This window comes from Quercus suber, unplaced genomic scaffold, assembly GCF_002906115.3.
Source record: "Quercus suber isolate HL8 unplaced genomic scaffold, Cork oak 2.0 scaffold_269, whole genome shotgun sequence".
NCBI lineage: Eukaryota > Viridiplantae > Streptophyta > Magnoliopsida > Fagales > Fagaceae > Quercus > Quercus suber.
Genome location: NW_027069725.1, coordinates 570,280 through 589,229, shown reverse-complemented (window position 1 = coordinate 589,229; position 18,950 = coordinate 570,280). Strand labels below are relative to the sequence as shown.

General features: G+C 36.7%; 1 protein-coding gene across 2 annotated transcripts in view; it reads right to left on the bottom strand.

Annotated features, from left to right (window-relative positions):
• LOC112028421 (uncharacterized) overlaps nt 1-18,722 on the bottom strand; it is a 28,135-nt gene extending 9,413 nt beyond the window's left edge. The window contains exons 1-11 of one of the 2 annotated variants that reach the window (XM_065781506.1): nt 18,216-18,722; nt 17,971-18,139; nt 17,595-17,782; nt 17,066-17,326; nt 16,769-16,903; nt 15,987-16,070; nt 15,848-15,895; nt 15,622-15,686; nt 14,878-14,926; nt 3,913-4,159; nt 1,535-1,656 (exon numbers count right to left, since the gene is read on the bottom strand). In XM_065781506.1, the coding sequence (XP_065637578.1) occupies nt 1,535-1,656; nt 3,913-4,159; nt 14,878-14,926; nt 15,622-15,686; nt 15,848-15,895; nt 15,987-16,070; nt 16,769-16,903; nt 17,066-17,326; nt 17,595-17,782; nt 17,971-18,139; nt 18,216-18,575 (1,728 nt within the window). In that variant the 5' untranslated portion in view covers nt 18,576-18,722. The remainder of the gene's footprint in view (nt 1-1,534; nt 1,657-3,912; nt 4,160-14,877; nt 14,927-15,621; nt 15,687-15,847; nt 15,896-15,986; nt 16,071-16,768; nt 16,904-17,065; nt 17,327-17,594; nt 17,783-17,970; nt 18,140-18,215) is intronic. The other variant, XM_024061107.2, reaches the window with a different exon arrangement.
• Between the last annotated feature and the right edge of the window lie 228 nt (nt 18,723-18,950).

The following is an 18,950-nucleotide window of genomic DNA, read 5'->3' as shown; positions in this document are numbered from 1 at the left end:
TTGTAATAATCTGCTACCTTCACAATTCACATCTCTGTCCCCTGTTATGGTGTAGAATTCAGGATTCACATCCTTAAGCAAGTTGTCCTCACACCAACGATCCTAACCATAACAAGGATATTTACTTGACTAAATCTCACATCCCACCCCAACATGACTCAGGTACACTGAATGTTTACTTGACTAATTCTCGATCCATACCCTATTTTGAATTGAGTAAATCTCAAGAACTTGGTCCACCCATTCCTGATATGCATCCACAAACTCACTCAATATACTGGGATCTATAGATATCAGAACACCATCCACCACAAGACACCCTATATTTGTAATCATTTCTCTTCCTCCAAAGAACACCATCCACCCCAAGACACCCTATATACCATCACAACCACTTCTCAGGTAGTACTCAATTGAAAAAACAACTTCTTCTTTTTATAGGTAAGAAAGAAGTTGGTTTTTGATTGAATACCAACTTCTTCCTAATCCTAAACCTCCTGAAGAAAAAGGATTACAGATCACATTCCAATTTACAAGATGGGATTCTTGCTCCTCACTCATATCACAATATTTGCCACACCAACTGGCAAAGGAAACAGGGATAGGTAATATTTTTTTTTTTTTTTTTTTTTTTTTGATAGGTTAATCACCACTATGATGTTATTGGATAACATCCTTGATAGTTGATAGTATTGGGTAATATTTGGGTAATATCAAGGTCCCAAACTGGTGAAAATATATTTCCAAAGAGATCCTTGATAGTAATGGATAATATCCTGCCACTGTTTGATTCTCAGAAAATAAAAATAAAAAAAAAAATAAAATAATCTTACTGCTGTCCCAAGTTTTTTAAGAATTTAGATTCTATGTGGGAGCTCGCCAAGCAATTCAAAGATACAAACCAAGGAGAGAACTTAGGATTTGGGAGTGCTATACCAATATATGTTTTCGACTAATATTTGGTGTTTACCAATTGCTATGGAGATCAGGTGAGGTGGGAGATATACGATTCTTTTGTGCATAATGAATTACAGGAAAATGAAAATATTGTGGTGTGAAAATTTAGAGTAAAGAAAATAAAATTCAAGCGTAATAAATTTTTTACAAGGGTAAAAAACATTTAATGACATAGTTGGAGATAATTAAAGCAATTAGATCACTTATTTATAGAAGGTTGATAACATGGCCATCAAAGTGTTTCTACCGTTAGATTTATTATGGCTTATAAAAGGTAGAACTCTTACATCAGTTGTAACTTGAACCCAACTCTATACATATATATATATATATATAAACAATGTTAAACTAATTTCTAAATCATATAGATCAATACAGACAATATGTAGGGTTGATGTTTATACTTATTTTACTAGGTCAAACAATAATCAGGAACAACAGTTTTCCTTATTGAATTAAAACCAAAAAAGAAATAAATTTCAAGAATACAAACATGACAAGCTGCTTTTTCTTTCGCTTCTTAATAAGTAAAGCATATTTCGGAAATGGCTAACATCAGAAAATGAGCAGTACTTACAGTTTTTCCTGTTGACACCACACTTTCCATATAAGAAGAAATCAACACAAACCCAGAAATAATTCCTGTATGATAAGCACTAGCCAAATAGCTATGATAGACCTTCAGCTGGTTGCTCAGTTCTGTCAGATTAAGAATATATTAAATTAACACAACAGGAAACAAGCAGCAAAATAGGATGCACTTTTCTGAGAATGGCACTTGCAAGTCTTTCCACAACAAGTTTTTTCCTCAAGTTGAGATGGCATCCAACAAGACACATCAAATGTCATACAGCCTCACCACCCGCATGCAAAAATGTGCAACTAGTGGCTGCCACATCCTTGTTCACGAAACTAATGCAAAAAGAAAAAACTTGAATTTTATTAGTAAGGATGAAATGCTGTAAAACTATGAATTGGAACACACTGAACTACAAACTCAAAAGTTCAAAAAAAAAAAAAAAAATGGTGTAGAAAACCAAAATTAACATGAAAATATTAAAATTTAGTTATGTTCAGAAATTCACTTTTCAATTTTACTTTTTTTCATAAATAATGTGGTTAATAAGACCATCATGAAGCCAAACAGAGCCATTCCTGATAACATTGAAATTATGTCAATGTCAATTAGCAATGTTTTGGCACAAACAGTAACAACTGGCTTATGCCAGGAATCATAATGGTTCTAACAGAATCATAATAATTTTATGCTAGTCACTACCCACTAACTTGTGCAACACATGGAAAAGTTCAGTGAAAGTATTTATTTATTTAATGGCATGGAACCTCACCAAGCAGGCCCTTTGGACCCACCCCTGGGTAGTAAACCACAAATACACGACCCCATCCACTAGAGCAATGTATCAAGTAATCTAGGGGTACTCTTACTAGGGATTGAACGCAGGATGTCTAGGTCTATAGTCTCCAACCATTAGGCTACACCCTGACAGGTCAATGAAAATATTTATATATGATAGATTTAATTAATAAGTTTTAATAAATATATAAAACAAACAAAAAAAAAACTATAAAAAAATATCAGAAGTACTTTAATTAGGATTTGCTTACAGAAATTAAACATAATATAATTATAATTTTTTGTGTTGGGTTGCTTTAGTCCAATAGAACCATTAGTTCCAATTGATTTCAACTCATAAAAGTATAACAATTCAGCACTCTGTATAAGTTATTACACTGAAAATTAAAAAAACCATATATATACAAACTACATGCTAATGTGGGAAAATATGAGCTTTTCAGAAGCTTATGGCAGAATTGCAGGGAGTAAAAAAAAAAAAAAAAAGAGGAACAATTTCATTATTATATAGATAAATCAAGAGTTTCAGTATGGGAAAAAATTACAAATAAATCATGAAAAATGCTATGATATCTTTCCCTTTTTTTGTTTGATAAGTAATAAAAATATATAAATCAGAAAAAATAGAGTCATTCAAGTATACAGGAAGTATATTGGGGTAAACAATCAGTTACAAAAATTGCATAAATCTAATAAATCAACAATAGAAAATAAGCAAAGGTTCCCCAAGGCTGACAGCCAATCCAACAAAGCTCTATAAAAGAGCTAATTGAGATTAGACATAGAACTTTCAGTATCTTCATAACTCTTACTATTCCTTTCCCTCCAGATGCACCGCATCAAGCAATGGGAGATTACCATCCAAATGTGACCATTCCAATGACGACCAAACCAACCTTGCCAGCAAACTAAAAGCTCAACAACATATTTTGGCATCACCCAATAAACTCCAAAAAAACCCAATATCATGGACCATAAGTCTGAAGCAATAGGGCAACATAGCAAAAAGTGATGAACAAATTCACCATTACATTTGCACATATAACACCAATCTGTAATCCTTATCTTTCTCTTCCTCAAATTGTCAATTGTAAGAATTTTACCCAAAGCTGCAGTCCATACAAAGAAGGCTACTCTCGGAGGAGCCTCTGGACTCCAAATTATTTTCCAAGGGAAAGGATGATCACTGGTACTACATCGGCACCTACAAAGAAACATTCTCTCTTATTTTCTTCACTTTCTTTCTTCTCCATCCATAGTTCCTATCCATTATATATGTAATAACCTATCTCTCATATCCCCCCATGTCTGTGTGCGCATGCATGTGAGAGACACAGGGAGAGGGAGAGAGAACAAAAAAAAATACATCTATGCACACCAATTGTAGTAGCTTAACACAGGAGTAACATTTCTCAAATTATATTGAAAATGGAAAAATAAATTTGAAAGAAATTCATGTACCACACAATGTCAAGTAAAAAACAAATAATATATATGGAAAGATGTACGATTCAAGCAAAACCATGCTGCAAAAGAGTGACTAGATTAATAAGAATCACATCAAAGGCATGGATCAATACCAATTATTTTTTTAGGTCCTCTTCTCTTGGATTTGGAAGATGAGCTAGTTTTCTTCCTCTCAATCTGATTAATTTTCTCAGATCCTTCCTTTGCTAGCAAAGCTTCTGACTGCACCAGACTTCCAGTTCTTTCAAAAATCAGGCGACGAAATATCAAATCTCCAGATGGCAAAAGGCAAACATCAACATCAACATTTTCATAAACCACATCTTCAACAATTACTGGTCCACTCAATGGAGATGTAACCTAGAAGGACAGATAATTAAGGATACTGTGAAAATTGTTTTCATTTTCTGAAATTTCGTAGACAATAAATAGCCAGTGAGATTCACTTAACAGTCAAAGTTCATAATGGTAAAAAGGACAATTGACAGAATAGGAAGCCAAATTGCTGAGAGGAGGCTAAGAAACCACTATAGTTCTTTTCAACAACAAACATTTCAATTTTTTTTTTTTTTTTTTATAAGTTAAAAAAGTTTTATTGAAAAGGCGAAGAGGGCAGAGCCAGGTACACAAAGAAGTCGAGCAAAATAAAGAACCTAGGTTTAAAGATAGATAGATTTAAAAATTGAAAAAGAGTAGAAGCAAAACCGCCAATAACCCTCAATCAATCAAATAGTGACATTTAAGAATAAAAATCTCAATTAGAGCAATGAGGAATCAAAACATGATATTTCCTTTATTTATTCCAATTTCAACACTTCCTTCAAGACATTTTTTATAAGTTCCAATGTGATTTTTTATAAGAGGACTTAAGATTCTAGTCAGTGTATGATGAGGGCTACCAGCAATATAACAACGCCTTTTTACAAAAATCTGACACTAAAGATGCATTCCAGCATCCAAAGAAACTTTGCTCTTAAAATCTTCTAAATTAGACCCAAGAGTGATAGAAAACATGAACAATCAAATACATTCTAGGATCTCTACGGCTTCTTTTTCCCCTTTTTTTTTTTTTCCTTTTTAGGAACTTACACACTTAGGAAATTTTCTCAATTTTTATTTGATGATACGGAAACCAACCAAGGCAAGGCCCTTTGGACCCATCCTTGGGGAGTAAACCCTAGATAGTTGGGCCCACCAGTCAAAACCGTGTATCAAGTAATCCAAGTGAACTCCTGATGTCTAGGTCTACAGCTCATCCAAGTCTCCCACCACTAGGTGGCACCTTGACAGGGTAGGCGTATATAAAATAACCTTTAATAATACAGAAATGTTGGACATTGAACATTTGAACCAAAACTCAATCACTACCTAAAGTTTCAGTGTATTGAGGGAGGGAGCTAAAAGGTGAGGACAGTTCCAAGCTGCCATACGATGAATACTTGAAATCAGGCCTCAAGTCCAACCACCACCATCTCTAACAGCTAATAACAATTCATCAAAGTTTGCTAAAACTGGAAATAATGTGAAACTACATAAATTGTAGAAGTACTTCAGACTTCAATATTATGTCTAGTTCAGGGAAAAAGAGTAGAGAGATTAATAATAAGCATTTACTGTATATTTATTTATTTATGATAAATAACAAAAACTTTATTGAAACCAAAAAAACCAAGTAAACTGAGGTGTACTATGGAAGCAATACAATCAATCTCTCAAATTACAATGCTCAAACATATCAATAGGATTAACAAATGAAAAGACTGTAAAGTTATACTCCAATCAAGCAAAAGTATGAAAGAAAGAAAACTTAATCTTGAGAATAGACCATGGTGTTTTGTTTGTTTGACTTAGGGGTGTCAATATTCGACCCAACCCGCGAACACGACACGAACCCAACACGGGTTTTTTCGGGTTACGGTTGGGCCTTAATGGGTTTGGGTCATAAATGGATCGACCCGAAAGCGACACGATAAAAAACGTGTCATAAGCGGGTCAACCCGCGTAACCCGTAATAAACACGTTTGACACGCCAATTTATTTGTGTCAACCCAAAATAATCCACTTAAAACAATCCGTTTAATTCGTATAACAAATAAATATTTATTTTATTTTACATTTGTCAAATACCTTTTATATCCAACATATATTTTAAATTTAAAAAGAAAAGTGAGTAATTACAAAAATTTACAAGGGATATAATTAGAAATTGAAACTTTACAGACCCTAGAACTACTAATACTTTTTTTTTTTTGAGCATAGAACTTGCACAAATGAAATTGGATGAACTTGTGGAAGATATTATGAATTTGGACATCAACAAAAAATCTATCGATGATAATCATGGTCATATTCAGGATTAGTCTACTGCTTGCTCAAATTCTTTCAATATTGATACTTAACATCTGGCGAGTTCCAAAGATATTATATTTTGTTGAACTATATTATTTTATTTTTGTTAGACTTTGTTATTTTGAATTTGGGTTGAAGTGTACGCACTTCTTTTGGAGTGTAAAGAACTTATTTTCTAGATGAATGTTATATTTTTTTTGAACTATATTATTTTGAATATGGGTTGAAGACTTGAAGTGTATGCACTGTTTTTTTTGAAGTTAAAAAGTTATTTCTAGATGGATGTTATATTTAATATTATGCAAGTTGAAATGGGTTGTGTTGCATTCATGTCAACCCAACACGACTCATTTATTAAGCGTGTCAAATGGGTTGGGTCAGGTCAACCCGCCTTATTAACAGGTCGGGTTAGGGTTGAAGGATCATGACACGATTATTAAATGGGTCGGGTTAGGGTTGAGCCATTTAGTCGAATACTCCTACCTCGACACGACACGAACCCGACACGCTAACCCGAATTGACACCCCTAGTTTGACTAGGTCATGCCCCGTGGGGTTCTAGATTTGTTTGCTTCCAAATAGCAATATTTCGATGCCAACCAAAATTGCCCTACCAGGAAGCAAACAAATCTAGAACCTGGAAAGCACGGACGCAGCGCCAGAGGCGCTGCACCCGCGTCGGACGCCGCTGACCGCGCGTCCGTGCCGCGTCGAGCCGCGTCAGGCCACGTGGCAAAGCCGACGCGCGCCGACGCGGCTCGAATCGGCCCGATTCGGGCCACGTGGCAAGCCGACGCGGCTCGAATCGGCCAGATTCGGGCCATATCGGCTGTATCGGCCGTTTCGGCCGAAACCGCCTAAACGGCCGGTTCAGGCCGAAATTAAAAAAAAAAAAAAAGTTGCAAAACGCTCTTTCTCCATCGCTCTTTCGTGCAAAACTCCAAAACAGGTGCAAAACTCCCTCACACTTCGTCCAGAGACTCCAAAACAGCCTCCTCACTCCAACTCTATCGCTCTTTCTCTCTTCTTTGTGCTGTCTGGGCTGCGCTTCACTGAACCAGCCACTCAGTCCTGCATTCCAGCCACTCTAGAGTCTGGGTTGTATTTAATTTATGAACATCATGTTTTAGTTATTAAATTTGGTATATGTTTATATAATGTGAAAAAGTATCGTATATGTTTATATACTTAGCAATATATTAAAAATATAAATAAAAATATTTTTAATAATTTTTTAATCGCCGAGTCCCGCCGCACCCGCACCCACCTTTTTCAAAAATTGCCGAGTCCCGCACCCGCACCCGAGTCCCGACGCACCCGTGCTTCTTAGTCTAGAACCCCTTGTGGCATGACCCAGTGAACTCCAAACACCATGGTCCACAACTCATAAGCAATAGGAAAATGAAGAAGAATATGGTCCACTGACTTCCCACGTCGCTAACACATACAGCACCAATCTAAAACAATAATTACTCTCTTCTGTAGATTAACTATTAACAAGATCTTCCATAAGGCAGCAGTCCATGAAAAGAATGCTATCCTAGGAAGAACCTTCGATCTTCACACAATTTTCCAACATTCCATTAGATGAAGATAGGGAACAATAATTCCCTCCAACCTCAAAACCTTGACACTTCGCTGGCCACCAACATAGTTGATCAACTCCATCTCCTCTCATAGTTGTAGAATGATTTAAGTCCATAAAAACGGCCAATGGCCCCATTTCCCAATATTGAACCAATTGAGAGAATTGAACATCCCAATGAATCCTCTCATTAGAGAATTGCATAAGGTCTGCTACGGAAGCCTCCCTATCACAACTAATATCATACAACTCCAAAAAGGATTCTTTAAAAGGACAATTGCCACACCACAAATCATGCCAAAACTTCACCCTAGTACCATTACCCATGTCAATACTCGAGAAATTGAGAAGAGGTTAAGCACCCCCTTCTTTATGGATTTCTAAAGACTAACACCATAAGGACCCAACACATCTTTAGTACACCAGCCCCCAAATCACTCCCATACTTCACCTCCATGTCCCTCCTCCAAAGCAACTCTCTCTTGGTCCCAAATCGCCAAAAGCATTTCCCTAACAATGCTTGATTAAATCTTCTCAGATTCCTAATTCCCAACCTCACAAATTTAAGACAATTAACAAGATGAAATTTGGGATCTTCACCAACCTCACTCCATAAAAAAATCCCTTTGTAACTCCTTAAAAAAATTAGCCATATCCACCAGAATAGGAAAGAGAGAAACAAAATAATTAGGCAAATTTGAAAGAGTACTTTAAATCAACGATACCTTAAACCCCTTCAATAAATACGACGGCTTCCACCCAGCCAATCTCCACTCCAATTTCTCAAGAATAGGATTTCAAACTATCCTCTTCTTGAATTTAGCACCCAATGGTAGACCCAAATATTTCATCGAAAGTGTTAAAGACGAGAATAAATTAATATAGAGAAGCAGAAGAGAATATATTAATATAGAGAAGTAGAGCAAGAAAGAGAGAAAAACACAGAGGATTACATGGTTCAACCAAACAGCCTACATCCATAGAATTAAGCCCTAGCGATCACATCTTTACTGTATACTCAAGTCAACAATTATAGTGAACCTTTAACAAGGTGTATATATATAGAGTCTAGAAGCTAGGGTTAGCCCAATAAGGGCTTACAACATAATTGGGCCTTTTGGGCCATTTCATCATCATGAACCCAATTCTTTAACAAGCATTGACTGTTTACATCCCAACATAGCCACTAATTCCCCCATGCTGCTCAAAACGACTACTAGTACCAACTTTGACTTGCCTAAGTTAATCTTTAATGCCAACACAGAATCAAACCAAGAGAGAGTTTCACCAATTTTGCTATTTAACTAGAGTCAGCATCACAAAATATTGACGTATCTACAAACAAAAGATGAGACACCATCATCAAGTTATTCACTGAGGTGACTATGGAGAATCCCGAAATACGGCCATCATTGACGGGTGCATCCAACATACAGCTCAAAGACCATAAGAATAACAAATAACAATGGGGAAAGAGGATCTCCTTAGCGTAGCCCCCTAAAACTCCCAAAAAAACCACTTAGACTACCATTTATCAAAATAGAAAAAAAAAATGGATAGGTAATAGAATTTTTATTGAAAAAATGAACATTGTGTTCATGATGATGAACACTCTGGGCATAAAAAAAAATACAAAAAGCTCAAGAGCTAAAGCTAATAGCTAACAAATTGCAGAAAGCAAGAATTGAAATATGAGCCCACTGAAATAAAGTACCAAAAAGAAGATGTTTTAAAAGATCTAAAGATCTCTCATTATCTTCAAAGATATGGTTATTTCATTTCTGCCAAACTAACCACAATATCATATTCCAGATAGTTGACTAATGCTTCCCAAACCAATGCTTCTAAGCAAAAAGAAGAGAATTAACCGTCTTCAGCATTACCAAATGGACTCCAAACACATGAAAAACATCGCACCACAAAGCATAAGCCAACTTACGGTGAAGTAAGAGATGGTCCACGGATTCTCCATCACACCAACACATGCAACATCAATCAATATGGGATTGACCTCTCTTAACAAGATTATCAATGGTAAGTATCCCATCCCTGGTTGTTGTCCATAAAAAGAATGACACCCTTTTTTAGAACCTTTACAAACCAAATGCTCTTCCAAGGAAAAAAAAATAGTAAAATCACCAGACAAAAAAGGAGCGCACTTCAAACACACCATTCGGAGTCAACTTCCAAGACAGCTTATCCTCCCTTCACCTCTCGGCATACAAGAGTAAAGAAGCTCAAAAAAAGAATCAACGGCCTCCAACTCCCAATCATGAGGAGCTCTCCTAAATTGTAAATTCCAACTCCTCTCCCCGTTCGAATGCAGAAATAATCATGTCATAAATCCAAGCTTCTTTGGACCAAGAACAATCATACCGATCAGGAAAAAGGTTCTTTATAGGTATATGTCCACTCCATAGGTCATGCTAGAAACGAATACAGTGCCCCCGCCGCCGCCCTACAACTTACACTATCAATCCAAAAAATCTCTCTGCACTTGTTCCAATACCCTTCCACATTTTGAGATCCTTTTACACCTCTAGTACACCAACCTCCTCTAGCCGCTCCATATTTCATTGCTATAACTTGACGCCATAAATAGTAACTTTCCTTCCCAAAGCGCCACAACCACTTTCCAAGCTTTAAACAGCCCAATCCTCCAGGTCCTCAACCCATTTACCTCCATTGGCTTACAAACTTCTTCCCAAGCCACTAAAGGATATTTAAAAACTTCCTCAGAAGCCCCCTAAAGAAAATTCCTCTAAATCTGATGCAATTCATTTTTAAAGCTAGTCATATACTAGTGCTTATGTTGTATGATAAGTAGATCCTTTCACTTGTTAGTTGATAGATTGTTAGTGATAAGTGCAATAGCCAATTAGTTAGTTAGAGATGTTTGTTAGGCTATGGCCAAATCACATGGTAGCCACATGGTAGGTTCTTGTAACTAACTTTCTAGCAACAGCTTGACTATGTATTTATAAATAAGCAAGGCTTACCTCATTGTAATTAGTTGAATTTGAATCCTAGTATTATACCTATGAGGTATTATTCCAAGAGTTTCTCTTGAAAAGCTAGTTCATTCTTTCTTTTCTCTAAGCAACATAGGGGGTGTTTGGTACATGTTTTCAAACAATAATTTTCAGTTTTTAAACAACATTACATGTATTTTCATACACTTTTTCACTCACACGTATTTCTACACATGTTTTTAAACAACAATTTCAATTTTTAAATGCATGTACCAAACACCCCCTTAGTTTTTCTAAAACATCTTTCCTTTTCACCAGTTTTTCCTCCATCAGAATCCTTTCTAGTCTAGCTGCCACCACAGCTTGAGGAATAGTGAAAAAGATAGAAAATAGGTAGGAGGGCTCAATAGACTACTTTTTAAAAGAGTGAGCCTACCTCCCTTTCCCTTTGACAAATAAATACATTTCCAACCAGACAGTCTCCTCTTCATTTTCTCTATAATAGGATTCCATATTGATGAATCCTTATAATGGGCCCCAAGAGGCATACCCAAGTAAATCATTTGCAAGCTACCCACCTTACAACATAAAACACAAGCCAAAGCATTCAGATTCCTTACCTCACCTACTAGAACAATCTCACTCTTCCCAACATTAACTTTCAAGCCTACAATAGCTAGAAAATCAACACCATCCATATGTATAAAAGTTGTTCCCTAGAAGCATCACAAAATAAGATAGTTTCATCAGCAAAAAGATGGTAAGAAATATTTATACCCCCTTCCACTCTTCCCACTTGAAAACCACAAAGAAAACCACCCTTTTCCATTCTCTTCTCTTCAACAAACTGCTCAGCACCTCTATAACCAAAAGGAATAAGAATGGAGACAAGGGATTCCTTTGATGGAGACCACGAAAACTACCAAAAAAAACTTGTAGTGGAACCATTAACAAGAGGAGAAAACCGAACTGCAGTAATACATGCCTTCATCCATCTCCCCCACTTCACCCCAAAACCCATCCTCTCCATAAGATAAAATAAGGCTACTTTCATTGTAACTAGTTGAATTTGAATCCAAGAAATCTACCTATGAGGTATTATTCCAAGAGTGTGTCTCTTGAAGAGCTAGTTCATTCTTTCTTTTCTCTAAGCAACTTAGCTTTCTAAAACATCTTTCCTTTTCACCATTTTTTTCCTCCATCAAATCCCCAATCGTGCGAATGGCATCCAAAACTATCCAGTCTACATAAGGGCTGCCCCAAAGACTTTTGACAATAGTAGAACTAGTATTGTGAGGTTTGGTTTCTTGAAGACAGACAACATCACATTTCCACCCCTTAAGTAAATTCCTCACAACAAGCAACTTCTTGTTTTTCCCAAGCACACTCAATTTTTTGGAAGAAAGCAATGCACGGACTCTCACAACAAGCAATCGGAAACCCCCCACATATGAACCAAAACCTTTGATCATTGCTCTCATCTATTCTGAAGCCTTCAAATCATCCTCCAAAGAAAATCCATCAATAACACTCACCTCAGTACCAAAATCTAAACCTCCATTAGGATCCCACAAAGCCAAAGGTGCAACAACCAAAGAACAAATACCTGACCCCTTCTCTATCAATAAAGGATCTTCCTAAAACTGCCTAGGTGCAACAGCATCGTTTGAGTCAAAACCCAACTCAGATAGAGGACAGAAGCAATTAGAACCCAATAGTTGTTGCCTCTAGAGAATTTCAAATAACTCCAAGACTGGAAAAGACGACAAAAGACCCACACCTGGTGGAGTGAACACAGAACCACCATCAGAGACATCGTTAGCAAGCAGATTAGCCTCAAAAGTTAGACCCACACTAGTATCGGGTCTCAGAATCACTTCTGATGCTTCTCTGCTTCGTGGATGCCCGAGTCACATAAACCAACAGAAATAACCTTGAAAAATAAGACCTACACCATCGCCGAAGCTTGAAAGCACTACCTCTAACCTCGCTTCAGCTTCGTGCAACAGTTTGGCCAAGCCATCAAACCCACACACCCTTCACGCAAGAGACACACTATTTCCTCTGTTTGGCTTTTATGTTTCCGAGGACCCAAACTCACAAAGGATATTGAGATGGGCTTTAAGAAGCCCAGCCACTATATTTAAGGGAGGAACAACTATAGTGGGTTGTTTAATATTAGCCCACGCAATAGTCCGATTGCCTTCACCCAATAAAGAAGTTGAAATTTTAAACCCAAAGTGGGCCTAGGTCCATTTCACACTAGTTTGACGTAAAGGTCTACCATATTTTAAATGAGTCATAAAATTTGAGTAAACTAATCAAATCCCCAAATCTCTCATGCTGTTTAACATGGCCAGAAATTTTAGGGAACTAATCAAATCCTAAATTCTCATGATCTTTTAAAACTTTCCAAACCTGAGAATTTTGATTGCTAACGGATTTTTCAAATCCACCACCTCTTTCCCCGGCCTAGAAGCTTTTTTCCCCAAGAAGAACTCATGTAGTCTCATTTCAAGTACTTTCCAAACACCCTTCTTTGACTCCCAATGGAGCCTAAAGACAACCATATCTTACACCATTGTGATACTCAGAGACTTCCACACAAAAAACTACCCAAATTTGATCAACTAGTTATCTCCAAGATTTTTTAATACTCACACATTCTTTTGAATCCTAAAATTCCAACAAGATAATTATGCTAAACAAGCAATGATCCAATCCAAACCTAACCTTCCAACCAAATAAAGCCATGGTACTCACCCCGACATTCATGAATAGCACAGGAATTTATTCTACCACCAACAAAATCTAAAGAAAAAACCTTAGAATCGATACAAAAGAAAATAGAGTTCCTCTCTATCTCCCTAGTTTGAGGGTTAGGCTTGGGTTGGGAGGAAGGAGGAGAGGGAATTAGGTTAATTTGTGGGGGAGACATGTTTGGTGGAGCTTTGTGTGGGGGAGGCTTGCTTTGTGGAGGAAGTGATAGCAGTATTGAAAGCGGAGTAGGATGGGATGGTTGGAGAACCTGACCAAGATGATTAGGCAAGTAAAAAGGCTTTGGTAAAAATACATTATGTGGAAAGAAAGGTGGTTGTGTTGGGTAGGGTAGAAAGCAGGAGGGACCAAAGGGTAAAGACGGTGGAAAGGAATGGATAGGTGGAGGTAGTGGGGGTTGTGTATATGGAGGAGAGTGTGAAGGTGGTGGTGGATAAGGCTGTGTATGCAGTGGTGTTGGTATTGAAGATTAACTTAGGCAAGTCAAAGTTGGTACTAGTGGTTGTTTTGAGCAGCATAGGGGAATTGGTGGTTATGTAGGGATGTCAACAGCCAATTCTTGTTAAAGAATTGGGTTTATGTTGATATAATGGCCTAAGAGGCCCAATTATGTTGTAAGCCCTTATTGGGCTAACCCTAGTTTCTAGGCTCCATATATACCCTGTCAAGGGTTCACTATAATTGCTGTCTTGAGTATACAATAAAGATGTGACTGCTAAGGCTTTATTTTATGGATGTAAGCCGTTTGGCTGAACCATGTATTCCCTTGTTTTTCTCTCTTTCTTGCTTCTGCTTTTCTATATTAATTTATTCTCATCTTTTACCCTTCCAATGAAATATTTGGGTCTCCCCTTGGCTGCTAAATTCAAGTAGAGGATAATTTGGAATCCTATTCTTGAGAAATTGGAGTAGAGATTGACGGGGTGGAAGCTTTCGTATTTATCAAAGGGGGTATTTATCAAAGGGGGTAAGGTAACATTGATTAAAAGTACTCTTTCAAAACATAATCCACTTACCCACACAGCCGAAGCATAAAAATAAGGAAATCCCAACTAACATGATCGTAAACTTTCTCCACATCTAACTTACACAACACCCCTGGAAACCCTACCTTTAGTCTACTATCTAAACAATTCATTAGCAATTAAGATGGAATCCAAAAATCTGCCTACCTTTCACAAAAGAATTATGAGACTAGGAAATAATTCCGAAGCATCATCCTCAACCAATTAGCCAACACCTTAGAAATAATTTTGTGAACACCTTAGAAATAATTGTTATATATTTCAACTGACTCTTGAGGATATATAAAAGTAATATCATCAACTTTATCTTCAGAGCTTGCTGAAGAGTGAAGACAGTAAATAAATCAACATCATAGGAAGAGTTTTCACCTGGTGAATAATATTCCGTTGCTTGATCCCATCACCAGCCATCATGAACCTGTAGAAAACAAGACAATGACAGCATCTATGAAAAAAGCTGCAAATAATAAAGCAACTGCTTTTTTTTTTTTTTTTTTTGATAAGTTAATGGAGCAACTGCATAAATCATATCCAAACCAGAAATAGAACCATGAATGCCCTTGAAGAAAACAGATGATTGCTTACAGCATTGCAATGTAATGCATAACAGTGCAGTGAAAGTATACATGATGTCATGTGAATGATGTGATAAGAGAATCATTCCAGGGTTAGGTATTTGCACAATCCCAAGGTATTAACTTCTTTTTGGATAACATTGATGTCGTAAAGCCTTTTCAAGCTCTCTCCCTCACAATCTATATATCAGAACAAGTCTAACTGTTACCAAATAGGTTGTACCCAATGCACAAAGCATATTTAACAAAGATCATTACCATAATTTTCTTGGTCATAGCAAGCATATATATCACAAAAATAATAAAAGGAGTTGGAATTCCAAAGAACTTCTATAACAAGCTTCAAAGCACTATAGTTGCAGTATTGCCATGAGTAAGTTGCATCAACAACTGGTCTGTAAGCTATTTCATTGATTGGCACATCAAAACCAATTAGAAGTTTTAGAATCAACTCTAAACAATTAGTATCACTATGATTAAACAAGTGTCAAGATGATATAATGGCAAAGATTAAAACCAAATGATGTAAGAAACCTACGGAATTTGAGCTCCATTATCTTCTTTTCCAGGTGCCAATTGTTCCACCAGTGGAGATAAATCCTTCTGGAGAGATGCCAAAACTTAGATTTTAGAAAATAAATGCAGCCAATGGATGTTGCAAATATAATCCATGTCCTTTTTGGATTTTTTGATAAGTATGAAAATAGCACATTAATTTTCATTTTGCAATCACGTCTTTTTTACAAATTGAAAGAACATATTACCTGAATATCATCCATGCTAGCATTATTGTGGCAGGTGTCTAATAAAACCTTCATTTCACACATAAAGTTTCATTTAGGCATTGTTAAAATAGGAAAAAAAAAATGGATCTCCAAAATACAATTGCTAAGCAGAAGGTACCATTATGAGACGAGCAGCCTTTGAGCTTTCAACTACCATCCATTGTCCTTCTTCTGAAGAGAATAGCCATTCACGAGCCCGTCTCTGAAATCTAACATACCGTTACACTTCAAGCAGAAGAACAAAATGATAATGAGTGCAAAAAAACCCAAGAGGGTACGCAGGTAGTCTACTAAAATCAAAAGGTCAAGACAATGATGCATGGTAAGTACAACCAAGAAGTAAATCAAATAAAGAAGCATAAGTAGAAAAAACCCAAAGCATTATCCCCTCAAATAAAGTAAGGAGGAATGAAGTCTTCAATTCATGAATCTATCTCTCACTCCCTTAAAAAGTCTGAGCATTCCTCTCCCACCAAATACCACATGAGACAGTGGGACATCATGCTCCAAATAACCACAATTTCTGTTTTTGCTTAACTTACCCAACTAGCTAGATAGGAAGTACACAACACTTCTTGGCATAACCCACTGAACCCCAAAAAGTGAAAATATTATATTTCACACAGGCAATGTAAAAACAGATGATCAATAGTCTCCCCATCCCTCTTACACATGCAACACCAGTGAAGCACAACTATCAGATGCCTCCACAAATTATCAGTAGTTAAAATCAGGTAAATAAGAGCTCATATTAGGTTCTGCTGAATATTGTCACTTTTTACTAAAAATATTAGGTAAAAAAAATTTGGTTCAACTTAACAATGAACATAACCAATTCTGATGTGCCATCTTATGACATGATGCATAAACGGAACTAACAAATATTAAATTTTTTAAAACCTGTAATTCTTCATTGGTATTTTGAAGAAATTCAATGGTTTTATAGGAGGGGAGGTGGGGGGGCACAACAGGCATAAGAATGACCTCAGCCAATTTCCTTGAACTTGATAACTTATAAGAAATGCTTCTTTTTACCTAGATAAATGAGGATGTCAGCTTCCAATCAAACCATAATTGGACAAACAGATTCTATCCAATTTCTGTAGCACAACAAAAGCAAAAACATAGTAATAAAATAAAATTATGTGTTGTACTATCCCACAAGTGTTTGGATCTAATAGATATGCTAACACAGACCTTAGGCACGATAAAAACCCCACAATGGTACATGAATGAACCAGAATGCCGCTGAGCATCAAGAAGTATGGCTCTATAACTGAAAAGAGAGCCCCCTTGTCCACCCAAAGTAAGCTGGAACCGACGACCTTGGCAAAGCTTTGTGAGATCCCCTTTCGCTCCAAGTTGCAGGTCTTCAAGTGAGTACAATATATGAGAACCATTGAAGTATCCTCTTCGAATTTGGTTCTCATTTTCAAGAGCTTCATTGATTCCACAAGCCTAAAAAAAAATCAATCAGATTCAATTAAAGCTTTAAAAAAATTAGAATTCCCAATTTTGATTAACTAAGTTTACGCTAAAAGAGGAAATTTATTCAAAAATAGCTACTCCCTACTAACTTGATGTTTAAAAAAGTCTTAACACAAACCTAAACATGTTGGAGTGCTGTTATGTTTGATTGTGTAAAATAATTTTGAGCATATGTCATACATTGCTAATGAAAAAGTTTTATTATCGTCCAGAAAAGAATGCAAGCCAGTTATTGTACCTGAACTCCAGTACAATCAAGAGAATCATTATTGAACAATGCTGTTATCTCGTACAACGTACTAGACATCTCTTTCTCAGCAACTACCATAAATGTTTGAAGGCTAGGCTTACTGGATGGTTTCTGAGTCTGAGGTATGGCCTCAATAGTCATTTTCCACCCGAATCTCAACTTAGAGAAGAGCAAACCTGAAAAGAATGGAATAAGTAAAGCAAGAGTAACCATCTAATATTATTTTAGGGAATAGGTAGGAAGGAAGAAGCGAGTGATAAAATATTTGGTACGAATGCAATGAATTAATGACTGATACATTGGAAAATAGAATAGATGTGAACTAAAATGAGAAAGCAAGGTAAAAGAAAAGAACAAAGAGTACCTAAAACATGAGACTCAGCCAAGGTAAGGCAAATAAATTTTCCCCCAGATTTCAGAATTCTCATAACCTCAGATAAATATTGAATCCCGAGCTTAGGGCCAAGTTGTGGCTCCATCAAAGCATCGAGTCCACCTTTATCAATAACAGCATCGAAAGTCTCATCCATGAACTGTTAAGTGAGTAAATTATATTAAAAAAAAAAAAATCACTTTTTAGATCAAAATTATTATTGTTATTAGACAGACCTGCATTGTCGTGATGTCCATAACGCGCCACCGCATTTCAGGGCGTTGACGGACGTTGCGGCGCAACATGTCGGAAATGACAACCTTGGAGAAGTCGATGTTGGTGATGGCCTTAAGGGCGGCATCATCGTACAGGTGCTCGGAGAGACGAGAGTTACCACAAGCAGGAACCAGTATCTGTATATTCGGCTGATGTTGTTGGAGGTGGGACAATAGTGGGCCTCTGAGCTCGGCCCACTCCGCGTACCACTCGAAGGAGTCATCGCTGCCTCGGATACTGAAGAACCTGTCCCAGTTCTCCTTGCTCGTGAAGTCCCCTAGAGTTTCCAAAAGCTCCTCCCCTTGCTTTTTTTTTTCCATCTTGCCCTTTTCACTCTCCCAACTTCACCTACTTCTTCTTCCGGCTTCTCTTTCTAGGGCTTTCGATTTGTTATGTGAGTACGTGTTTCGCAACTCTAATTTTTTCTTTTAATAATTGTCGAAGATCTTTTGTTCAAATCCTACCACTCACTGCAATTTTTAGCTGTCATTTTTATTTTATAAAACATTATGGCCGTGAGAGAGAGTAATGTGAAAATAGGGTAGGTTAAAAAGTATTGTGAAAATACGTGTTCAAACATTAAAAATTATTTTTTACCAAACGAGTCCTATGCAGGTTATATTGTATGGGAGAGACTTGACAAAGCCATGGCTACTAATGATTCGTTTTCAATTTTTTCAGGAACAAAAATCCAT